The sequence below is a fragment of the Notechis scutatus genome, chromosome 4 (genome assembly GCF_049901735.1).
Source record: "Notechis scutatus isolate UNSWTSFEM ecotype Mainland chromosome 4, rNotScu1.2, whole genome shotgun sequence".
Taxonomy (NCBI): Eukaryota; Metazoa; Chordata; class Lepidosauria; order Squamata; family Elapidae; genus Notechis; species Notechis scutatus.
In genome coordinates this window covers 138,687,559-138,713,869 of record NC_142012.1, presented here as the reverse complement: position 1 = coordinate 138,713,869, position 26,311 = coordinate 138,687,559, and the positions used below count along the sequence as shown (strand labels likewise).

The 26,311-nt window shown below is 38.4% G+C and overlaps 2 protein-coding genes across 11 annotated transcripts in view; both read left to right on the top strand.

The window, feature by feature from the left end:
• XRN1 (5'-3' exoribonuclease 1) overlaps positions 1-21,464 on the top strand; it is a 69,756-nt gene extending 48,292 nt beyond the window's left edge. For 3 of the 8 annotated variants that reach the window (XM_026664577.2, XM_087965106.1, XM_026664570.2), the window contains 11 exons: positions 642-740; positions 1,428-1,545; positions 1,974-2,035; positions 2,957-3,067; positions 9,127-9,246; positions 9,423-9,564; positions 10,008-10,186; positions 11,586-11,699; positions 11,799-11,934; positions 12,535-12,692; positions 12,777-16,351. In XM_026664577.2, the coding sequence (XP_026520362.2) occupies positions 642-740; positions 1,428-1,545; positions 1,974-2,035; positions 2,957-3,067; positions 9,127-9,246; positions 9,423-9,564; positions 10,008-10,186; positions 11,586-11,699; positions 11,799-11,934; positions 12,535-12,692; positions 12,777-13,079 (1,542 nt within the window). In that variant the 3' untranslated portion in view covers positions 13,080-16,351. Of the gene's footprint in view, positions 1-641; positions 741-1,427; positions 1,546-1,973; positions 2,036-2,956; positions 3,068-9,126; positions 9,247-9,422; positions 9,565-10,007; positions 10,187-11,585; positions 11,700-11,798; positions 11,935-12,534; positions 12,693-12,776; positions 16,352-21,447 lie in introns of those variants that run through there. The other 5 variants (XM_087965107.1, XM_087965105.1, XM_087965104.1 and 2 more) reach the window with 4 other exon arrangements.
• Positions 21,465-21,734: 270 nt separating this feature from the next.
• Positions 21,735-26,311, top strand: part of GK5 (glycerol kinase 5) — a 36,779-nt gene continuing 32,202 nt past the window's right edge. The window contains exon 1 of one of the 3 annotated variants that reach the window (XM_026664596.2): positions 21,735-22,072. In XM_026664596.2, coding sequence (XP_026520381.2) covers positions 21,893-22,072 — 180 coding nt within the window. In that variant the 5' untranslated portion in view covers positions 21,735-21,892. The remainder of the gene's footprint in view (positions 22,073-26,311) is intronic. The other 2 variants (XM_026664606.2, XM_087965109.1) reach the window with 2 other exon arrangements.

Sequence of the window (26,311 nt, the reverse complement as noted above, 5' to 3'; positions counted from 1 at the left end):
AGTAAGAAAGAATATATACTAAGCCTAACTAAAATGGCTACACATATGTTAATATCGGGCTTGATAACCTTTTACATAAAAGGTCCTATTGCAGATGGTTATAGCCCTGGGTCAAGTGATCCCCTTTTCTGACCTGATAGGCAAAGCCATTGGGGAAATCCAGATTGATTACAATCCAGATTGATTGTAAACAACCATTTCATAACTTAATCCCAGCCACCACCCCAGATAGCTTAATAGATTGTGTTAATGGATGAATGGACTTAATGATCTTAAGTCTTAAGATCTTAATAATAAACAACCCTTCTGTACCTTACCAACTGCATGCTAAATTCCAGCCACCACCCCAGTGGAGAACTTAAATAGGGTCAAATTTGGGGGGTAGGGCTTAATTTTAACGCATGTGCACAAAACAGTGCTAGGCTTCTTTTTGGGGTGGGTTGTGTTTTAGGAGAAACATAGCAACTAAAATATATGCCTGCAATTTAAATTGCTACTTTGATGAAACTTAAGGCATGGCTAGTTCTTGTGCTAATGGAAACATTGTGTGGGTGGGTGGGGGTGGGAGAAATACGACTCCAGATTTTTGTTCTGCAATGAGTTTTTATGGCAGAGTTATTTGTTTTGTTTTTCTTTCCTAGCAAGCTCACAATAAAAAAGATGATGAATTTTGCAACATTTGGCAATCATTGCAGAACCCTGGAAAGTCTCAGCCTTCCATACAAAATAAGGATGAAATGGTTAGTATATGTCAAGAAGGGGCAATCTCATTTGTATCCATCTTATATGGCGTGTTGATGATCAAACCCAGATCGTAAATATTTTGAGGGAAGGTCACTAAGCAATTTAGTATCAATGAGTCAAGGTCTACCTGGACCTTTGTCTCAGTCCTTTGCCAAATTGAAGCCAATCAGTTTCACCATATTCCATCTGGGTAGTGGCTTCCAGGTCTGTATATTGGTTAAGGGTTGTTTTGATATTTTTGGCTGTCTCAGTTGTGCAGTAACAGCATCTCATGTTCTTTAGCCTTTTCTATGGCCAGCTTGAATATTTCAGTTGCCATGGAAACACTATGTTGATAATCCTAAACAACTTGCTAGGATGTAAAATTAAATTCATTGTATGACAATTTATACACATCTAACAGCTCAAAGCCTGAATATTTCTGAAAGTCTTGCCATATACCTCTAATACATATTTCCTAAATATTTATTTTTCAACTTTGTTCTGGTCTTTATTTCTTTCAGAGAGCTAGAAACTGTCTCCAATTTGACAGAGTGCTTTGCACTGAATTTCAATGACAAAGTTTAGGAAATTGGGGGGGGGGGTGTTTCTTCTGCAGATCATATATTACCCTCTTGTGTTTTATGTAATCTAAAATACGTGGTCTATGCAAAATGTTACTCTTGCAAAACTTGATTTTCTAGGGTGAAGTTTTTTTACCTCAATATGTAAAATTCGGTGCCAGTAATAGGTCCTGCAAACCAGGTTTCAATGAGAATAGCTTTAAAAGCCAGCAAAAAGCCCAGGACTCATTTAGGAAATGTAAGTACTATAGAGTGTAAGTTCTTTAACTTACTTTAAATATTTTTTTAACTTTTAACTTTAAATATAAGAATCCTGTTTTGAAAACAGCTGACTTCAATGGGTATCACTGAATCCTATGCTAAAAGAAGGACATAGTCAATGGCTGTGGATCTTAATTCTTTAAAACTCACCCATAAACACAACATTTTTTAAGTTTTCCACTGCAGCTTTGTATCCTGATTCTATCTACTTTGTGATAGTACAATATCTGAATAGATAAACCATGAAGGAAGCTAGGAAAAATATATTGAGTTGTGTGAAGAAAGCTCACAGTTCTACTTAACAATAAATCCTACTACAATTAATGGATTTTTTTTAGTAAACACATACAGAAATTTTATTTTTCATTCTATTTTAAACTGGTTGTATGATTTTTTTAATTCCAGCCAAAGAGGATTCTAAAGAGCCAAGAAATGAAGATCAAACACAAAAAATAGCAAACAAACTGGTAATTGTTATCTTTCTGCTTGCATATGACTACTCATAATTGTACTTTTGTTATTTATTTGTTTTACTCTTTAGAGGTCTTTTCTGGAAATCAGTTCAGAATTTTATTAAGCAGATTTGTGATGAGCAATATAGTATTGCTTTTAAATGGCTTACAAGAGTTATTCCAGTATTTTCCTTAGTGCACACTATAGCTTAGCTAGGAATTTCTGCAAATTCCTTTTTTCCCCCATAAAATAATAGGAATATGAAAAGATTACAATTTCACAGGATTTTAATATCCCCCCCCCCCCCACACACACATACTTTTGCAAGAGAATGTCAACATCTTTTGAAATTTTAGTTATTCCTAATACTTTAGAAATTACTTTGTCATTTACTCCAAGACCAATGGTAATCCCCAGGTTACAGGTTAAGAACCATTTGTCTTCAATTTGACTACTGGGCCTTATAAAAATATGAAGAGGGATCCCAATCACTATATAGTAGGACTGCAAAACCAAGGGACCTTTAATATGATTTCCTGAACAACAGTATCCCTAACATCATTTTGGGCTGCATGGTCCTTTACTTCTGAGAGCAGGAAGCAAGTGAAATATCCCTCTATACCTGCTGCTAAAGTTTTGAAGTGCTATGTCCTCTTGAAGGCTCACTGAGGCTACTCTGAGGCCTTCCCATGTCATTTCAGTATGTATGTGCATACGTAAAAGATACTTGTATGAAGACTTCAAGCAGTGAATTTGGAAAATTGCTTAATGAACTATTCACCCTTCTTGTATATATAGCTTGTAGATGGGTCATTATAGAATTCTACAGCTTATGCTTGATTTTAAAATATTGGTAGTTGTTTTTAGGACAATTATTTTGCAATATTTTCACATATAAGAACCAATTGAATGAAGAAACTTCTATTAAATTGCAGGATTTTGCAGGTGTAAGTAAGAGTAATGTAAAGCTTTTGAAGAGAAATGAAGGCTCAAGTACACAAATAGAACAAAAGTCTGCAGTTCATGATCCCAGCATAACTGCAAAGGTAGGAAATGGCTGACTAAATAGAAATATATATTTGACTGTACCCTGGAAAGAAACAGTTTTATTAACCCATAATGGAAAGCTGGGAAATTCCACCACCCTCCATTTGTTATTGAACAACAATTTCAATCTACCTTCACAATTGGCCATGATTAACTGGGATTGATGGGAATGTAAATGGATCAACATTTGGGAATTATAGATTTCTGCTCTTGCCAAAGTAGTTAAATACAGCATTTAATTTTGTTTGTGGCTGTGTTTCTCTATAGAATTATATTTATGCTGATAATGAAAAGCTCTGGACTTGAAGTGATATTGGCCCCTATCTCCCTTTCTTAAATATAAATCAGAATATGACTTGATTGCCCGTGAGATGGATGCCTTCCATACTAGTGGCTGGTTGGAATATTAACTTGACAGGATTGTTGAGTTAATAAGTGACACAAAATTTAAACATTGCTTACATTAGCATTATATACTTATGCTATATTAATTGATTTATATATTGTAACTGCTCACTTTGCACAGGATTCAGAATTGGATAATTAATAGCTCAATAAAACCAATACAATGAAACAATAATTTTAAAAAAACCGTAACTCCAAACAAAAACACATAAACACAGGAAAACTTATTCAACGGGTCATACTTTTGAAAAGCAGGCAGGGTTGGAGCCAGCCAAATCTCAGGGAGAATGCTATTTATTATACCAGTTCTTACATTGTTTTTGTTTTGTAAACTTCTTATCACTTTCTGATGTTCTTATCAATTATATTCAAACCTGACTTTAATGAACTTCTCCTTCCCCTCATCCCATTCACTGTTCATTTGCTTTGTTATTTGATTTTTATTCATTTTCTCCTTATATCAGGCACCTGATGATTGATTGTAAACTTCACCAAACTGCTATTAGTGTAGATTGGTTGTGGATTTACTCACACTGCTAGTGCTGGATGAGTTCAACCTCACCTCTCAAGACTTCTTTGAAGTTAATGACTGTTATGACTAGTATAAACTTGTCCCAGGTCATCATTGTCCCAACTCATGTCAGGTCAGAGTTTAGGTGTGGTGTTCATCTTGAACCAACTGTATCATGATCTGATTCTAGAAGATTTTTCCATCAATCTGTTGGTCATAGGCAGATCAATTTTTCCTGACAGTGAAGTTAACAGGAACTGCCAACTTTCAAAAGGAGGGGCTTATTGAGATGCCCCATATGTTTGATGGATTCAGCAGGCTTTCTGATAATACTTGAGGAGTTTCCAATGAGCTGGAGAAATCTTACTAGTCTCTGGAATATAAGGGTGCCAGTAGGCCTTGTTCACTGATCATCTGGCTTTTCTTTGTTCACTAAGGAACTCCCGGAAATGAAATGGGTGAAGAGATATCTAAAATGACACTGGCAGAAATAACCCCACATATAAGAGCCCAGATGCCTACTCTATGGCCATAAGAGTGGCAGAATTATTTTTCTATTCTTATTGCTTCCCTGGAACATTAGCTAGCTACACTATTCAAAATATACCAGATGGTAATGGTACATGGATTAACCTTGGGTGATAGGAAGAGAGAGATAGCATAGATAAATGCCCAATAAACAAAATCTGTCTGATAGAGGGGTGGGGGTACAGAAAACATCTCAGAAGCAGAGGTGGTATTCAACTGATTCGCACCGGTTCAAGAGAATGGGTGATTTGGCATGGTTCACTGAACCAGTAGTGACTTCTGGTGGGCCACACCCCCGACCCGGTTGCCGCTCGCTTGCTCTACCCATCCGATGCTCCCACCGCCTGCCCCGCCCCGCCCAGTCACTCTTCCCCTCCTATGCGACACACTGAGTGCTCATGGCTTGCCTTTCTAACCTGCCTTCCCACGTAGTGCCTGCACCCCAACTGAGCAGCCCTGATCTGCCTGCTCACAGGTAAGCATACATGTCATGCTAGCCCTTTCCCCACTATCCGCGGACCTTGCCTGGCCTCCCCCCACCGTCCCCAGACCTTGTCGGGCCTTCTCCACCGTCCCCGGACTTGCCAGGCCTTCTCCCACTGTCCCCAAGCTCGGCTGGTTAGCTAAGCCACCACATGGCGCTCTCCCAGCTATCCCTACCACATGGTGGCTGCCGCACAGTGAGTGGTGGTGGAGGTGCCCCGAAAGGGAGGGCAGGAACTCCCGGGGCTGCTTCCCATAGCCACGCCTCCACCACCCACTTCTTTCTTCTCACGGGGTGAAAAGAAGAAAGGCGTGGCCGCAGCACGCTCCAGTCACCACCTCTGCCACCTGCTTCTCCCAGGAGTGAATGGAAGAAAGGTGCAGGTGCAGCTGCAGCATGCTCCGGCCACCGTCATCGCCACCCACTTCTTCTCCCGGGGCTAAAGGAAGAAAACAGGTGGCCACGGCAGTTGCATGTGGCGGCAGTGGCCAAGTATGCAGCTGCCATGGCTGCTCACTTTCTTCATTTCATCATCCCCCAGGAGAAGGCAGAAATTGAGCGACGGCGGCCAGAGCATGCTGCCTTCTGCCTTTTCCCAGGGGTCGACAAAATGAAATGTTCCAGCCGCTGCCCACCACCACCACCGCCTGCTTTCTGCCTTCTCTTGCCCACTGCTCTAGAGCTCACCAGATCATTTTGTCCCAGTCAGAGCAGGTATGTGTGTGAGAGAGAGTGTGTGTGAGCGTTTAACATGCCGCCCCCTGCCGCCTCTTAGTGCCCCTCTGCTGGCCCCCTTGGGGATGCTAAGAGGCGACAGGGGGGCATTTGAGACGCCGGCCCTGTAGGTTCACCCATTGAGTAGTAACACTCTGGAACCAGCACATCCAATGCGGAAGCAATGGCACGTTATGTGCCACCGCGTTCGACACACCGCCCTCCTGCCACCTCTTAGCGTCCCCAAGGGGGCCGGCAGAGGGGCACTAAGAGGCGGCAGGGGAGCATTTGAGGTGCCAGCCGGCCCTGCAGATTCACCCATTGAGGCGCCAGCGCCAGAGTCGATGTTTCTCGGCGTGCCGGCGGGGGGCGGCACCTTGAACGCAGCGGTGGTGGCATTGCTTTGCTCTACTTTTCCAACGCTGCACCGTTGCCTGCCCTGGGCTTCCTCAACCCTGCCCTGTACTGGCTCCAGGAAGCAGGGAACAGCACCGCCCTCTACGACGTGAGTGCCCTGGAAGGGGGGGCACTTGGGAGACTGATCCCTGGCGGGAGGGGCAGCCTGTGAACTTGCTGTCAGGCATGCCAACTACAAAGAGGGGCGGGCTTGGTTGAGCGGGATCCTGGATATTGGGCATGTGGTCAAAGCCTTCCTACCTATCTACCAATCTATCCATCCATCTTCCTACCTACCAATATATCTGTCTGTCTATCATCTATCTATCTATCTATCTATCTATCTATCTATCTATCTATCTATCTATCTATCTATCTATCTATCATCTACCTATCCATACATCCATCCAAAAGGTCTGTCTGTCTGTCTGTCTGTCTGTCTTCCTGCCTGCCTGCTTGCCTGCCTACCTACCTATCTATCTCTCTGTCTCTATCCATCAATCCATCCATCCATGTTCGAGGTGCCAGCTCCACAGGCACATCAGGAAAGTAGAGCAAAGCCAGTCTGGGAGGGAGAGAGGGGGGGATGGAGGGAGAGAGAGTGAGAGAGAGAGAGAGAGAGAGAGACCTGATGCATCAGATTAAAATGAGGCCTAGTTTAGACTGAGGCCCTTTTCCACATTGAAACATCTTTGGTTTCTATTAAAGGTTTTGTGGCTGAAACATGGTCAAGACTATCAGGAAGCTCTCACATTTTGTTGAGGCTTTAAACAGGATCCATTGGAAAAGACCTCCACCCTAAAAAATTACTTTTCCCCAATGAATTATAGTGCCAGTTCTGAAGAAGGCAAAACCAAAATGTACTGGTAAATTACAAGGAGAACACACACACACACACTCCCTTCTAATCCTTCTGGAGCAGGTGATTGGACTAGAATAGATATCTCATCTTTCTCCTCCTTTTTTTTTCTTTCTGTCCCTTCCTTCCATCACCCCCTTTCTTTGTCCCTTTTTCTTTCTTTCCCTTTTTTCTTTCTTTTCTTCCTTCTCTCTTTCTCTCTCTCTTTCTTTTCTCTCTTTCTCTTTCCCTCTCTCAGGCTCACCCCATTGATTTGGTGCACTGCTCCATTCGGACTTGCTTGGGCAGGTCCCTCTGGTGCAGCGGGCTCAATGGGGTGGACCTGCGGGACCAGCACCTAGAACGTGGCAGTGCTGGCATGTTTGAAAAGTAGAGCAAAGCCAGAGGTAATTTTTGCTGCAAAGAATAACAAAAGCTTCTGGGCTGTGCACAAGAAGGGACACACATGTCAGTGCAATTCAGCAACATAAAATAAAGAAATACAAATAAAACAAATCAACAAGAATCAGCAAAGTATCTCTGATTAGATTCTATTCATTACTAGAATCTAATCAGAGATGCTTTGCCGATTCTAGTCCAATGACCTGCTCCAGCAGGGTTGGAAGGGAGTGTGTGTGTATGTGTGTGCATGGCTATCAAAACTCCAAAAACAGATCAAATAGCTCTGGAGAGGCCAGTCATAAATTAGAACACTTGTTAAACAACCAGCCATTAAGTGAGGACCACTTGTATTTGGTTTGCCAGTCACCTGGCCACGCCCACCCAGTCACATGCCCACCAAACCACACCCACCCGGTCATGTGACCACCCACCCAGTCACATGACCAGCAAGCCACACCCTCAAATTAGGCCACGCCCACAGAAATTTGAATCCCACCCCTGGGTGGGGGGCACTGCGGATGAGTTTGTAGCACCAAGGGGGCAGTGGACTGAAAAAGTTTGGGAACTTTTAGACACTATTTAGACACTATCCGCTACCCAACAAAATACTGCCTGTATACAACAAAATTGTGGACATTGTTCTTAGGTCACAATGGCAATTGGGACTAGAATTTCTGTCACTAAGCAGTGCGGTCATAAAGTACAATGCCATGTGATCATGGGTGGACACTACGGAGTACAAGATCCCCATGTCATCCATTGGGGAAGAAAGTGGCATGAGTGATTTGTGAAGTCTGCCAACTTCCCCCATTGAGTTTGCTTATGGGAAGCCATCTGGGTAGGTTGCTAATAGTGACTCCATGACTGTGGGACTCTGCAAGTATAATTGCGGCTGGTTATCAAGTCCCGGAATTTGATCACCTGAATTGCGGGGGACATTGTGATGGCCACAATTTCAAGTACTGATCATAACTGAATGGTTGCTGAACAAGTGGTCATAACCCAACAATTACCTCTATACTGACACACTGATGCTTTATATGTATAAAATGGTTCTACTTTTGACACACACTTGGAAGTTTGAAAGTCAATGCATATAGTGGCAGAAAAAACATCTGCTGCGAACTCTGTATAGGCATCAGGAAGAGCATCAAACCAACCCAGTCACCCTGATTCTACTCCTAATTAAGGGAGTACAGGGTTGTAAAAGGAGTTTTATGGTGTCTACAGTAAACCAGGTCACTTACATGTTTAAAATAATAAGATCAGCATATTAGAAGTTTTATAATGAATTGTTGTTAAATTGTACCTAAGGTGGTTTACTAAAAACACTTAACCTTGTTGAGAATGCATATTTGTTGTGCATCTTTTCAATTACAGACTATTTATTCACTATTCTATTGAAGGAGATGGCAAAAATTGTAGTGAATAGTACAAAAAACAGATGTGTTCAGAATCAAAATGTGTTTAATTTTGAACTTGGAAAAAAACCTGTTTCAAATTAGCTGAGTTTTGTGATAAGCTATTTATTATCTTCTTTTTCACTATAAATCTGTAATAGCAGAGTGGGTAGTAGCTATGCTAAGTTGTATAAGTAGGTAACATGGCAGAAAAATTGGTAAAATATTATTTTTAAAACACACTCAAATTGTTTTGAATATACTTAGTAAGAACCTTCTATGTAATATTTAAATCTCATTATTTTTACACACTGTATGTTTCTAAGTATATCTTTATATATATCTTTAGATATATCTGTATATCTTTATCTACTTCTTAGAATGGGTCTGAACTTGGAGATATTTTGGCATCTTTAAAAATTTTCAAAGAAAAGGAACAATCACCTGATTCCAAGGAGTCAACAAAAGAAGATCATTTATCTCCCCAGTCTTTTGCCATGGTTTGTATATTGGATTGTGTTACCTATCAAATTGGAATTTCCTTTGGAATTCTGTTTTCTAAATTAAGATGCAGAATGAATGCTAAAATCCCGTTATTCTGTATTTATATACATACACATATACACACATATATATATGCTTATAATATATTGCTATTTAACTTCATTTTTTAAAGAAAGGAACACAGATGCTCAAAGAAATTTTGAAGATAGATGCTTCTGCCACTCCAGAAGGAAAGACTAATGAAATTTCACCTTCCACTTGTAAACAGGACTCTTTTGAACCTGCATCACAATGCAAACACCCCCAAAAGATAGGTATGTTTGGTTTATTTTAGTAAATTGAATAGTTGTAGCAGATTATAAAATTAAAAATTATAATTACTTATAACTACTTCAAATTAGAACTTTCTTTATCTACAACAAAATATTTAACATATTAAAAATATTATTAGGAATAGGGAGGATGGGAAAAATTTAACTGGTTTGTACACCTTCAAAAGAACATGGAACCATTACTATGTACAGACTTTTTGATTCTCCAGGATCTATTATTCTCTTGCTACCAAAACTGGTCTATTCAAAGACATTTCCTAGCCATCTATGTCCCTTTTGAAGGGGCCATGTAAAATATAGGGAGGATGCCTGCTTGCAATAGACCAGTTGTGAATATGTTACATTGAAGCAGTAAAGCTAATTTTTTTGACTTGTTCAAAACATTGATGTTATACATTCACTTTTATATTATGTTTCATTGATAGTGGACTTCATGAATAAATCTAATATTGGAGTGTCACAGAACATTCAAGCCATGGGAAAAGGAAGCTATTCTCCCCTTGGAACACCAAATACAATATCTACTGCTGTGTCTGAACTTTCTCGTATCTGTTCCCTTGTTGGAATGTTGCAACCAGATTTCTCATTCCTTAGAACCCCACAGGTAACCTTGGAATTAAACAAATTGGCTGAGTAAGTTAATTGTTACTTATTTAAAATTGAAGGAAAAACTGCCTTTTAACAACCTCTTTCTACTTGCATAAATCAAGGATTTGCTACTGCATTTGGATTGTGTAGGCATCCACCAATCTTCATTTATACTCAACAGAAAGTTGCTTCTAACACCAAAATTGTTTTCAGTGATGCTTAGTTCATACATGGAGTGGATTTCCCTGTCTATCTATATCTATGTCTATGTCATGTCATGTCTATATCTATATGTATCTATCTATCTATCTATCTATCTATCTATCTATCTATCTATCTATCTATCTATCTATCTCTACCTATCTATCTACCTACCTATCTACCTACCTACCTATCATTCCACTCCCCATCCTCACCTATACGTGACTCTGGGCAGTTTACAATAAAACATGGCATAGTATAAAAAGCATAAATAAAAATATTCCTCTCTTCTATCAGGGAAGATGTAAATCACATCATTAATGAACAAAATAGCAGCGGATATAATGGTAAACAGTTCTGGAGACACAAGTAGGAACCTAAATAATTTGTTAGAAATCTCTCCAAGGCAAATTTAGATTTTATTTATTTATCTAAGAAAATATATATGGCTGCCCAACTCACACTCAGTGACTTCAGGAGGCTTACAAGATAAAATTTAGATTATATAGGAGAGAATGAAAACGAAGGGAGGCTTTGCTGAATTCTAATTTTATTTATTTTATATATTAAATGCATATGGCCACCCATCTCACAAGAAGTGACTGGGAGTTATACAACGATCAAATAAAATATAGGGTCTCCTAATCATTCAGGGAGTTGGACTAGATGACCTCCAAAGTCCCTTCCAACTCTGTTTTGTTATAAAACAACAAATATGTAAAACAATCATTATAAAAATATAAAAATCATTGTTAAAAATTAAAATATTATTAAATTAAAACTATAGAAACCTTAAGGCATGGAGAGGATGACTACAATAACCACAATAATGAAGCCATAGGAGCATATTTTGTTTCTGGGACCCCTTCCCCCCCCCCCCACAAGGCCTGGTGACATAACCAGGTCTTAAGGGACTTCCAGAACATTAATAGGGATGGAGCTAACGTGACTGGGGGATGGGGTGGGGCAAGGGAGAATGTTACCTAAGGTGACAGCACAATAGAAAAGGCCTGCCTCCTGGGATCCAGTAAAATGTAAGTCCGTAGTGGATGGTACATGCCTTCTTTGCTAGATCTAATGGTGTATTGCATCCTGTTTCTTTTTAGGAGAATTTAGGAGCCTATCACAGGACTAAAAGATAAGCTCTTTATTATTTTTGTTTGCAATATGAGGCAAAAAAGTATTTATTCATATTACATGTTTCTATTCCATAGACAATGACAGTTTGTCAAGTGAAGTTATCCAATGGCTTATTAGTGCATGGGCCTCAGTGCCATTCTCAACATGAGGCCAAGGAGAAAGCAGCATTTTTTGCTTTACAACAGTTGGTGAGACCATGATCTAAATGTTCTAAAACTATTGCATTGAATTTTTTACATATAATGCTTCTATTTCCTGATGCTGAAAGCATTATCTTTTTCATACAGAGCTCTATTGGGATGAATTTTCCCATGCCACCACAGCAACCATTGCCACCCCCACCAATATTTCCAAATTATCAGCCACTGGGAAATTTCATGGCACCTAGATCTATCCCTCCAGTTTTCAATCAACAGCAGACTGGTAAATTTGCTAAATGTTTATTTTTTATTTGTTCAGGATATGAAATCTTTTCCATATAAAAAAGTTAAATGTAGAATCTGTTTCCTTCTCTAGACACTCGCTGTCCAAATGATTCAAGCATCACTTAGTCCTAGTCCTTTGCAACTGGTCTGGCAAAAATTTATTTATACTTTTTATTTAAGACTGGGGCATGAGAAAAAGAGAAAAGCAGTAGTAGCTCTCCTCATGCCCGTAACTTATTATACTTAATGGCACGCTTGATAGAAAAACAGTTATTTTGCCCTCTTTTTAATATGATCAAGTGAAATAATATTCATGAATAGGTGTATTGCTTAAAAAAGTTAATTGTAGAGAGACAAGTTGTATAATAAAAAAACAATTGATTAATATATTAAAAAACTCATTATATTCCTTGAATTGTTCCTCTTGCTCTGTAATTGTATAGAATAAAATAAGAGACTATAGGGATTCTGCTGTAGTAACATCAGTTCAGACCTTACAGTTACCAAATTTATTTAGTGGGTATTGTTGAAAACCAACCCACTAAAACAATTTAAATAAAAAACAGTTTTTATTTAATATATCTAATTCTTTTCACAGCTAATATATTTCCGTCATCATTTCCTGCCTTTGGTTCAGTGCAGTGGGGAGCACCAATGCCAGTTCACAACAAATCTTATTACACAGGTTCATATCCTGGAAGTGCATATCCTGCAACTATACCAGTTGGTACACATAACCAATTTATACCTTTGCAGGTAAGTTTGACAGCAGACAGAATGTATATATAAGTATATTCTCTGATTTTAGAAAAGTAATTCAGGTTATTGTTTTGTTTTTAGGTAACTAAAAAAACAGCTGCAAACAAAATAAATTGTGAGTCTAAAGAGTTCCAAACTTCTCTTCAGGAGACACAGTTAAAGAATGATCAGTCAGTATCTGACACCACAAAACTGAATTCACCAGCTACTTCCTCAGATCCTTTAAGACCCTCTCAAACTGTTCAATCTGCACCATCTTTTCAAGAAAAAATGGTATCTCCAAATTCAAGGGTACCTCATAAAAAGTCAACACCAAATGTTTCTACCAAACGAAAACCCAGAAAATTGGCTGTCAATTTTGGCGCATCGAAATCTTCAGAATAAGTATGGTACACAGAATGCTTACCTTTCTATTGTATTTTACAAATAAATACAATTTAAAATTTTAATTCTGATCCAAATTATGCTTTTAATTAATATTTTCTGCTACACATTATTTTTAATACTAATTGTGCTCATTAAAGAACTTTATTTAATTGATAAAATCCAGAAAATGTTGAATTAAGGTAGTTATACAAGCCATCTTGCCTATTTTTTAAAATGGCTTTTAAACATTAACACAAGAAAGCAGCAATAATATTGATAGCGCTAGAATCGCTTTTTTAAAACTGGAAGTGAGTCTAAAAGAATTATTCCTGATGATTTGTCTCCTTTTTAAAGATTACATAACTTACTATTTATATGTAACCAATATTTTATTTCTATATTTCAGATTCTTTAATCGGATACAGTATGAATAGATTTTAACTATTGTTGCACTGCCAACTTTACCTAAAGTTATAAGTAGGAATTATACCAAAGCAATTTGAGAACTTAAACATGTTATAAAATTATTGTACAAGTAGTCCTCAATTTATGACAATTAGGACCAGAATTTCTGTCACTGAAGTGATGTGGTCATAAAGTAAGTTATTGACTACATTGCTTAATGACTGCAATCCCAGCAGTCCTCGTTCTGTCATTAACCAAGAATTGTTGATCTTTAAGCGAATACCCACCTAGTCCAAACCATCCCAAGTTTTGTCCTTCCCAGCCAAAGTGTCAATAAAGGGACTGCCTCTAGTTCCCCACACCCACCTATTTCACACCCAGTCCCTGCACTTTGGACACCCTGCCCTCTGCTTTGTGGAGCAGCAACAGCATGACTGTGAGGCTGTGTGACACGCCATGGAAAGCACAGCCCAGTCCTAGTTAACCTCACCATCCTGCACTAGCAGACCCCTAACACCCTGTGCTCTGCAACCACCCACTGACCTTCATGTATGCCTAATCTGGCTGCTGGGCTGGGCAGCACTTCAGTTTGGGGGGCGGGGGCGGAGTTCAAGGCAGCCCTTTTGCAAAAAACAAAAAAAAACCTTTTTAGCAAAGCTGAGCTTTATGTCCAAAAATTTAAAAAAACTAAAAGCAGTCCCAAGGAGGGGAGGGTTGGAATAGTAAACTCATCCCTTCCAGAAGCTCTTTACAAAAGGTTGCTTTGAGGGTTTTTTCCTCCTCTTTTAGAAACAGGAAGCTCACCCCCATCCAGAAGCTGGTTACAACAGGTCTTCTTTGGGTTCTATTTTTCCACAACTGAAGCCAAGTCTACCAACCAAGCCAGGCATACCTCATCAGCAATGGGAGGAAGAAGACAGTGAAAGTCAGCTGAGGCAGTGAAGTACAGGGTGTCAGGGTTCCAAAAAGGCACGGATGGAGGCATAAACAAGGAGGAATTGAAGTGCCCCTGTAGTCATAAATGTAGGCAGGCTTACAAGCACTCAAAATTTGATCAGGCAACCATAGGGGTTCTACAACAACTGTAATTCAGGCATAGGTTGTAAGTCTTTATTCAGAGCCATCATATCTTTGAACAGTCACTAACAAATGGTGTTCAAGGACTACTTCTAAATGTCTTTAAGTAAAGGTCCCAATGTTCTAGCAATTTATTTTTGATCTGCTTTTATCCTGAACACAAAAATTATTTTTGCACATTGCTCAGTAAACCTATACAACATGAACTCTGAACCTATCCTTATTTATGAAAATGAACTCTTTACAATTTGGAACAGTTGTTTCTTTATAGGATAAAAATTTGATATGATTCCTTTAAAAACATAATTTACAATCTTAACTCATACTTGGACACAACACAAGTCTTTTTGTTTTTGTTTTATTGTTCACCTTCAGTGTCTTTTGGGAGAAATAAAACATGAATCAGCAGGATACTGTTTTATTACTAACTTTTGAAACATTCAGAATGTTTTTTTTTACTGGAAGCAGTAGTAGCATTATATGAATGAGTATGATCACTTTCAAATAACACATTTCTCTTGCTAGAGTAATTTCACTATAGGAAAATACCCAAATAATGTTGTCAATGTATTATCTCCACATATTTGCATCCAAGCTGAGTCCATGTTGATCCAACACAAAAAACCTGCTTTTTTAAATGGAGATTTTCATGAAAAATTAGTACATTGTTACATTACAGCATGGGAAGTGGCCATACTCATCACTTTCAATTTGGACAAACAGTACAGTATACTTCGCCTTGAATTATGTTTAGCAGAGAATATTTACTTAATGCTGACATTTGGTTTTAAATCCACAGTAGTTTAGGAATCTGCCTATAATTTTTCTGAATTTAAGTATATTAGATTATCTGTTAATTTGGGTTTTGGTAATAGGTGTGGTGTGGTTACAGATTTCCATGGATGACAACCATTTTTATTTGCCAGTGTGACTGAAGGCGGAATTACTTATTGTTTACATGTTTAGGAATATAAACATCCATACTCTAGGCCCTGGAATGTTTTTTTTCTGTGTCAAAATCTGTAAACTGTGTGAGCCACTAAAGAAAAGTTGACTTAGAACCAGCAAAAATATTCATTTTTTTCCTATTAGATTTATATTTGTTTTTTTAATCTAAACTGCCACTTACTTTCAGTGATTTCATTCATATCTGTACATTACATCTGTTCCATTTTTATTTTTCTTAAGAATCAGCCAGATCAGTATTAGTTTCCATATAAGGTACCCTGGGTTTTTTTTTTTTTATGTGGTAAGACATAAGTAATTGGCTTAAGGCCTCTCAGAGTGTATTTTATAAATGCTGGATTTTTTTCACAAATCTTGTACAAAGCAGTATTTTATTAAAATCTCAAAAGGGAAAATGTGCAGATTTTATAATTTCTTTTCTAGAAAATGCTTTGTCTACCTAACAAGATGTGATAAATCGGCATGAATATCAACTGTATTTTTGTGTATAGTATGTGTATGTCAGAATTCTATCATATCACATAAAATATTGTGCAAAGGTATTTTAAAATGCAAATTTACAATGTACAATGAAGGATTAACATGTATGGTTGAAATACTATGGAGAAATTTAATACAATAATTTTATATAAGATTTGGCTTTGTCTACTTGTATTAAAATGTAATAATGTAACGATTTGGCTAGAAGTTTTGGTAGCCAAATGATAACATGTATTAAGGTGTTTTTTACATATGTTGAGATCAGGATCATCAAAATTGAACAATAAAAATTAATATAGGCAGTTACAATCCAGTTCTGAATTCAGGATAAATATGGAATAAAGAAGAATAAATTTAAATGACATACTTAGTCAAAACACAATTAATATTATATCCTAATTTCAAATAAGTTTGAAACAGTCCCAAAAAGGGCCAAATCTGATGAGCTGTATTCACATTTATCTATGAATAATTTGCTACCTAGATATAGATATACCAGTTGATTCAAATGTATATTGCAACTGCATTTTTAGTTGTTCAATGCATCACCTTGCTTTTGATGGTACAAAGAAGATATAAAAGATTGTTAGCATTAAATGATTTTGCATAGAAACAACTTTATTCATTTGACTTACTAATTTGGAAAATGCTTTAATTCTGTTTTTTATGTTCAATCACTAACTTGTGGCTGATTCTTCATGACCTCACAAACCACAGCACACCAGGCTCCTCTGTCCTCCACAGTCACCAGGCTCTTCTGTCCTCCAGTCTCCTAGAGTTTCCCCAAATTCATGTTCATTGTGTCAGTGACACTATCTAACCAACTCTTCCTCTGCCGTCCCCTTCTTTTGCTTTCAATCTTTCCCAACATTAGGGTATCTTCCAGTGAGTCCTCTCTTCTCCTTAGGTGGCCTAAGTATTTAAACTTCAGCTTCCGTATATTCCAAAAAATAGTCAACTTCACTATCTTCCAAAGAACAGCTGAGGTTGATTTGTTTTAGGATTGACTGATTTGATCTATTTACAGTCCAAGCTATTCTCAAGAATCTTCTCCAGCACCACAATTTGAAAGCATAAATTCTTTGGTGCTCAGCCTTAACCTCAACCTTATGGTCCAGTTCTCACAGCCATACATTACTACTGGGAAAACCATAGCTTTGACTGTACATTTGTTGGCAGCTTAATGTGTCTGCTTTTTAATATGCTGTCTAGGTTTGCCATAGGTTTCCTCCCAAAGAACAAGGATCTGTTGATTTTATGGCTACAGTTACTCTGTAGTGATCTTGGAACTTGAAAATGCTTCCATTTCTTCCCCTTCTATTTACAGGAAAAGATGAGACCAGATGCCATGATCTTAGTTTTTTTTAATATTGAGTTTCAAGCCAACATTGTACTCTCCTCTTTCACCTCATCAAAAAGTTCTTTAGTTCCTCTTCACTTTCTGCCATTTGCATGTTATTGTCTGCATATCTGAGGTTGTTGATATTTCTCCCAGCAACCTTAATTCTAGTCTGTGATTCATCCAGCCTAGCATTTCACATATAAATTACTCTGTGTATAAATTAAATAAGCAATGTGACAATATATAGCCTTGTTGTGTTCCTTAACCTATTTTGAACCAATAGCTTGTTCCATGTCTGATTCTAATAACTGCTCTTGACCTGCATACAGATTTCTCAGGAAACAGGTAAGATGGTCTGGTACTTCTTTGTTTAGTCTATAGCTATATAAAATCAAATTAAGAAAGTTTAAAAGCTGCTTTTTTGTTAATTTAACAACTAATTTAGTTGTACCATAAAACATTAAAATATTTTTCCAGTTAGATACTTTTGATTTACAAGTTGTAGATATCTGGAGATACTCATCTATTAACAATCTGTTGAATCATCTACAAATAGTATAATGCACCAACAATTTAAAATTAGTTTTAAAAAGCAATTAAGTGCTTACTTCCTCCTGCTAAATGTGGGTATGAGAACATCATTTGGTCTGGATAGAAGGTCTAATCTTTCAGACAACTTTTTTTTTTAGCGTATGGCGTGTGTTAGCCAGGGATCACCGAGGTGGCTGGCTGCCTCTGTTAAAGGAATTTTTCGGGCAGTATTATCTTTACCCGTGGGACACCTGAATGCTGGTAGGCATTCGGGGGAGGATTTCTTATCCCTACGCGGTTTATTCACTCATGGGAATCTAGCTGCCGACCTCAGCGGTGTGCAAGCCCAGCGTCTTATCACGTGAGCCACTGCGGTTCTTCAGCCAACTATCTAGCCTTTAACAAATAACTGTAGCTCCTACGGCAACTGTTTAAAATATGGGGAATATTCCATTTGTGTTTTAAGTCCAAATATTAACCTAGTCAAATGTTCCTGCTGATTTGCACAGCACAATCATGCCTACAGAACAACATGTTGATTTCTGGGGAATATAGAGTCCATGTTCACTTTCTCCAAGTGACTTACATTTCAGAAGCTCTTGTTCCAGGAAGGCATTGGTAAAGCTTCATTATACCACCAAGGCCTTCAGCAGTTCCAAAAGTTAAAGGAGAGACTGCAGAGCTCATTCCCCATTTCAGAAAAAAAAAATCTTCCTATCCGTGCTATTTTTCTTTCTGGAAAGTCCCTCTCTTCAAATTCTTACAATAGTCATCTCACAATATCTCACAATATCTGTCCACCATGGCTAAGGAGGACAGGTACCATAGAAAATCCTGAAAAATCTTTCTCTGACAAAGAAGCCTGCATGTAACCACGCAGTCTTCCTGCTGATCATACTTAGGCTTTTCTGCAGAAATACAAATAGTCCTAATAAGAATAGTACAGGTTGTTTGGTTCTGTTAAGAAAGCTACTTATTGGAGAGGGAAGAACGGGCTATAGATGATTTTACCTAGATGGTTTTTAAGTCATCTAAGAGGACTCTAGGAACAAGAAAAAAAGGACTGACGATAATAACAATTAAGATGGGCATAGACAATTCTAACTTTTGAAAATAAATTTTTAATTTAAAAAAGGGAGATTTATAAACCTAAATCAGTTTACACAACATTTATTACCAATGCTTCTATGCTGTTTCAATAGCACACTAGCTTACAGGAAATATATGATACAGCACATTAAAATAATGCGATATACCAACTATATTTACAGTAATAATACCATCAATATAAATTCAATGGAATCACAATACTAAGTATATCACTTATACTGCTGAACTGTTTCTGGTTTGAGAAATATAATCCAGAGAATATTGAAGACTGAAAGAACAGAATGTGTCATAGGATATAATCTACCCTGCACATATGATCTCCAGGGATTAAAAAAAAGCAAGTTTTACCACTTGGAAAAAAGCCTGCTGCCAGTCTGAGAGAAAATGCCACTAATCTGTAAATCCTTTAACTCTAAAATTAAGAAATAGGTAGCATTAGAAGTAGATTAAGCACTTAAGTTAAATATGCATGACCTGCAAATGTGTGTCCCTAAAATTATTTTCAACTTAAGTGTTTTGCATTTTAAGTCACTTACCAACTAAAGCTTGGGTGGAGGGAGTAATTTGCAACTTAATGCAATTAGTTGGTCAAGTATAGCCAAGACAAGATATTCTACATGTTTTAATGTTTCTTAATAAAGGAATTAATGGAGCTGCCTTCATACAGTCATTCATCAAATCCTCTGAACACGTTGGAACATTCCTGTTGCCTCTCATTACCCTGTTTGTCATAGCAGTCACATGCAAACATCAATTATTAGACTAATAATATAAAAGCTATAGTAATAAAATAGCATGAGAAAAACCATTTTCTTACTGTTTTCAAGGAAAACATTTTGAAGAAATACAACTAGAAAGGATTATAGAATCCTTGCTCTCTGAGCTTGGTCATTTGTTTGCAGACATTTCATTACCCAACTAGCTAATAACATCACTACTAGTGAGTGTAAGGTTTGTTCCCTCTGTATAGCATAGATTGCCCTGTCCTGTGGGATATGGTTTTCTCCTTAGTAGTTTATTAAGGTTTTTTTTGCTTGTTTTTTTGCTTATCTGGGTCTTGGTTGCTGGAGAGGATGTGTTCTGGTCTTTTTGTTTTCTTCTTAGCTTTTGAGTTATCTCTTTTGACTGGTTTGTAAATATGGTTTATTATAGATTCTCAGAAATAATACAACATACAACAGAACTTGTGACTTCACAGTTAATAATGATAAACATGTTTCTTTTATTTCCAGGCATGGAAAGCAATTTATGCAATATTTCATTAAAAGTTAACTAAGCATAATTTATTTCTTCCTCTTGTCAATAATACATAAAAATTCAGCAGTTATTTATTTCTACTTGTGCCAATAAGACTTTTCTTATCTTCCTCTCCCAATTTGGAGATGACTGAACAATTACACTGGCTGGCATTGTCTCTTGGGCTGGCAAGACTTGGTTATTTCTCCCCAAGGCCATCAGTAACAAGACAAAACCTTTGCCATAAACAGAACTGGTCTGTTCATAACCCCACCTGGGAGTACATCAACAGTTTCATTCCAGTTCCTCTGGAAGAAAGTCTTCAGGAAACCAACGCCTAGAATCCATTTGGTTCACCATACACCCACCACCCTCTTCCTTAAATTATCTTCAGCCTAACCAACTCATTCTTCCCTGTCAGGGCATCACTGCCTTTTTAAAAGTTCTGATAAATTTTCTGAGATAAGTTTGTTTGTTCCTTTCTCAGTTTCTGTTATTTGCCTGAGAGTTGATGTGAAGATTATTGCATACAACCTCCCCATCAGCAATGCACAAATTAGTAAAACCCTTTCCTTGACTTCTGTGCAAACTCAGTTTCTTCCTTGGGGTAGAATTTGGTTATTTTAGAGCTGGTATGTGGAACAGCCCTTAGTCCTCAAGTCTTGTTATCCAAGGATAGAACCCATAGAAAATTCTGCCACCTTAAGGAACTCCTGAAGGAACTTCTCACCCCTGTTTGTCCTCAGGGCTTGTCCTCACTTGAAGCAAGTAGAAAGGGGGAGGGTAAGAAATGCCTCCATTCTCACTGTGAGGTTTGAGAACAGGCAGACTACCCTCCTCTCCTTCCTGTCCTACTCCCAGAATCACTTTCAGTGAGAAAAATAGATACAATCTTTTATCCTTTCATTTCTGGCAACCCCTCTCCCCAATAATGCCTAGGGAAAGAAGGGAATCTTGAGAAATGGTTCGTTTTTCTTTCCCGCCTCCTTTTGGATCCTTTTACACTGCAGATCTGCGAGTAGAGGCAGTGTTGTCTATAATGACTCTTAAGTAACTAAGAGGGTGGAAAAACCTCTTTAAGACTAAAATCGCAGCAAACTATCTTTTAACTGTAACAACTTATTTATGCGGTTGCATCATTCTAGAAACAAAAAGAAACCACCTGGTTTTGGGCTTCAGTTCCTAGAATGCAAAGTATATTAGAAAACCAAAACAGGTTTTTGTGTTTTAAACTCGCAGGCGGCCTCTGGAGAACCTATGATTGCCTACACAAGCAACTTCGTGGAAAGTTGCCTCGCCCCGCTCAGTTGTTTCCCCAAGACACCCTACAGAAACAGGCAAAGATTGCAATCTTGTGTATAGTTACATTAGAATAAAGCATTCGCAGGAGCCACCTGGGAAGTCAAATCCGAGAAAGGAAGCGACTCAGCAGACTTCTCCTGTCCTGTTTCCTTCCCCTGGTTGGCTCCGGCTTCCCCGCGCGATTCTTTCGCTTCCCTACCAGCTTTTCTGCGAACAGCCTCCGCCCCCTTTTTCTCGCCTCATAAACCAGCCCCTGAAGTAAGGGCGGCTTCTGCCGCGTCCCCAAAGGCTCGGTTGACACTTTCCGCCGGAGCTATTGCGAGAAGACTTTCGTTAGATTTTGTGGAAAGTTGCTTCCTGGGCTTTGAAAGGCGCGACGCCGATGAAACTGATCGATAGTAGCGGACCAGCGGCCAACAATGCTTTCACCACCAGCGTTGCCACGGCCTGCGCTCTTGCCCCGGAGATGAAGTATATCTTGGGTATAGACGTGGGCAGCACGGTGATACGGTGCCATGTGTACGACAAGGCGGCGGTCCTCAAAGGATTTAGTAGCAAACAGGTGAGAATTGTGCGGGCCTCGGGGAAGAAGGCCCGACATAACGAGGTTCCTTTTAACTCCATTTTACACACCGAGTTCTTCGGGGATTGTTTTATGCTATTGCCTAATATTACAACTCGAAGTGCAACGCGGCCCCCTAATCCAAAAATTGTGGGCGCACGAGATATGAGCCATCCAGACATGTTAAATCAAAATGTGTGTGCTCAGTTCGTGTGTTCATTAAATAATTCGGCTCAACTCGCTATCGGAATTGATTCAGTAAATCATGGTTGTGCCAACTTCATCGTTTACTTAAAAACAAACTCAGACTCGTATTCCTAAATGGTAGGAAGAGCTGAATTTAAGAACTGCTTAAATTCAGTGGGACTTGCTGCCTTTCTATAAGTTATATACAATTAAAATTAAAAATTTTCCTTGATGTATATTTTATAAACATTTGCCTCCTGTAACCCAAGCTAGTTTCCTCCCAGTCTTTTTACTACTGGGCAGTATGTTTGTTTCCACTGTCTGGTGAATGAGGAAAGAATTGGGGGTTTTATTTCTGCCCTAATCCCTGATTTAGTGATCACATTTGGCTTTGTAGGTTTTCTGTAATGTACACTGCAACATCTGTAGTCATTGAAATATACAACTTGCTTGTTTTTTGTTATTAAGTATAAGTAAATAAAAACAAGATTCACATTGAGCTGTAATGGTTATATAGAAATTGGAGTTTGATTTAGTTTGCTATGTGGCACTGACTGAACTTTATGCAGCAGAAGTTTGAATAACAGAATCCATGATGAACACATGGACTGCACAATATTATGCTGGCCTATTTACTACAGCATTTACAGATATCCTATTCTATGTACTGCTTAAATATCATTTTAAAATTTCAGTATTTAACCTGCACTTAATAATCACACCATAGGAATTGTTTTATTCAGTCATAAATAGATACTATTCATGTTTTTTTTGAAAAGTTTTCAAAGTTGATAAATAATATAAAAATGTAGGTGTTAGTACTTTTGAAAGCAATAACATTTCCAATTCAAATTAAAACCAGCTGGGTAACAACCTTGGACCCAGTCTCTTGTACTCACTCTCAGCACAACTCTTCTCACAGGGTTGTTGTGGAGAAAATAAGAGGAAAGAGTATTAAATGCATTCATTGCCTTGAGTTGCTTATAAAAATAATAAAGGTAGGATACAAATAAATCTTTTTTGAAAGTGCAATGATAATGCACAGATCTCCCATGAAATGCTGATAGAAAGAGTGGCAAAATGCAGTCTTGACTATGCTTCCAATGTCTGGATATAAAGCTTATTGGAAAAAAAATAACCATATCAAGCTGGAAGGAAGTGTTGAGTGGCATATCACAAAGATGAATTCTAGTTATTCTCTTTGTGCTATTCAACATATTTTTAAATGAATTGGATAACATGCTAAAAATATTGTGATGAAATTTGCAGACAGCATAAAGCTGAAGGGTAACAGTGCAAAGTATGACAATTCTGGAAGATTTTATAAGCTGAAATAATAGGCAGAAACCAGGAAGAAATGCAAAGCAAAATGGGTTTTTCTTAGATTGAGTAAGAAAAGATATAGGATGGAGGGGGATCATGTTGGGTAGTGCTAAATGCAAAAAGGATCTGGATATTGTGGTAAATCACAAACTGAACATGAGTCAGGAATGTGATGCAATGGTGAAAAGGCAAATGCAATTCTAGGCTACTTCAACAGATGTGTAGGCTACTTCAACGGATGTGTTATGTAAAAGGCTACAATTTAAAAATGGCATTGACAAACTGATCAGAGTTAAGCAACAGGGTTATTTTGTTTGTTGTACTTTCCATAAACTGCCAAGAGTCCCTTAAGATTGTAGCTGGTATATAAATATAGTCCTTAGGTTATAATGTCATTTGGGACCACTAAGTGACCCAGTCACACAATATTGTATTTTATGACTGGCAATATCATGTGACTGTGTCACTTAGCAACGGTAGTCCCGGTTGCCATTATTAAATGACTTTACATAACAGCTTCCTGGGTGTTTACTGACTTTGCTTTGGGGAAACCAATAAGGAATATCGGAAACTGATCACGTGAGCATAGCTTGCTGTGACGTAATTGTAAGCCAAACACCCAGATCAACATAATTTGACAGCGGGGAGGTTGAAAGAGCTGAAACTCTGAGGAGCGGTTGTATGTCCTTCTCATTTAATGCTGTCACAAATTTCAAACAGTTGCTAAATGAGTTGTAACCTGAGGACCACCTGTAAAATCAAACCATGGTTATAAGAGGCTTAGAAAGGAAAATTTTGTAAGTATGTTTAGTCTGGTGAAGACTATAGGTAGTAATAATAGCTGTCTTCCAGTTATCAGAAGGCTTTTACCGTATTTGCCGGCGTATAAGACGACTTTTTGCCCTAAAAAACATGCCTCCAACTGGGGGGGTCGTCTTATGCGCCGGATCATCACGTGTGTGGCCAGTCAGGGCTCCTCCCTGCAACCGAAGCCCTGAGGAGCAGGTGGGCGCCCGTCCCTTTGCTTTCACAGAACGTGGGAGCTTCGGCTTCACCCCCACGGCGCTCCCCCTGTCTTCCCTTTGCTTTCAAGGGGGGGGGGGGGCGATTTCAAACAGTTGCTTTGTAACCCTGGCCCCCCCCCCCCCGGGGGGCGGGGGGGGGGCCCCCCCCCCCCCCCCCCCCCCCCCCCCCGCGCCCCCCCCCCCCCCCGGGGCCCCCCCCCCCCCCCCCCCGGGGGGGGGGGGGCCCCCCCCGGCCCCCCCCCCCCCCCCTCCCGGAGTATGTTTAGTCTGGTGAAGACTATAGGTAGTAATAATAGCTGTCTTCCAGTATCAGAAAGGCTTTTATATGGAAACAGACAGAACTGATCCAGAAAACAAGTCAAGAAAATATGTTTTAATTACAAGGAAGTACATTTTGGCACTAGGTATATATTTCTAATGATAAGAGTTATTCAGTGAGAACAATTTATCTTTGTATAAGTGAGATTTGTCTATCACTTAAGCTGTTGGATATCCTGTTTGGATTGGAATGACATATATGCCCCAATAAATAAATATACTAAAAGTCTTTGTCAGCCCCACTGAGTAGACCAGACCAGGAAATGAATGCCACAAGAAGACAAGCTATTTTTATTCAGATTGGCTAAAATAAAAGAATCTTGCAAGTCTGATTGTTCCCTTTCTCTTTTCTTTATACTCTGTGAATCAGCTAGGAATCTACCTGAGCCACTTCAAAATATTAACTTATTTCTCTGGGCTTAAAATGTTGTTACTTCATTTCTACTACTCAACTATTTTGCTTAAGTAGTAGTTATTGCATATGGGATTCAAGGACATTTTCCCTACTCTCCATCGTGTTTAAATAGAGTGAAATGACCATCTTCTGCTCTGGTGCCCACTCTTTGGAATATTCTCCCATCACAAAAATTGGTCAGTAGGGACTTGTTATATTTGACTGATAGGGTAGAGTAGATTCTCTCCCCCAGGCTATCCATCATCTTGGTTCATAACTTTTAACCTTTTAATTTTAATTGTTTTTTAAATTGTTTTAGCACCTTTAAACTTTTTATTATATTGTAAGCTGCCTAGAGGCACTGTATTAATGAGATAGGCCACATAGAAATTTAATATTTAATATTTTTTGTAGGGATGCTGCAGTAGAGGATTCTTGCCTTGGGTTGTGAACTGAACTACTATAAATCTTCATTATCTCTTCCAACTATTAATTCAATGATTCTGTGAAATATTTTTAAAAATATGTTTAGTAGGTATGCTGCTTGTTAATTATGTATTTCCCAAAGAAGCATCAAAGTTACAAACTATGTTTTTCAGTTATGACTCTGGGAAACCCAGACTAAGTACAGATAATCCTTAACTTACAACAGTTCATTTAGTGACCGTTCAAAGTTACAACAGTACTGAAAAAAGTGACATGACTGTTTTTCATACTTATAACTATTGCAGCATCCCCATTGTCAATGATCAAAATTCAGATGGTTGGCAATTATCTCATGCTTATGATGGTTGCATTGTCCTTGGGTCATATGATCACCTTTGACAACCATATGACAAGCAAAGTCAATGGAGGAGCCATATTCCCTTAACAACAGTGTTACTAATTTAACAACTGCAGTCATTCACATAACAACTGTGGCAAGAATGGTCATAAAATGGGGCATCATTTACTTAACAAACGTTTCACTTAGCAGCAAATGCTGAACTCAAT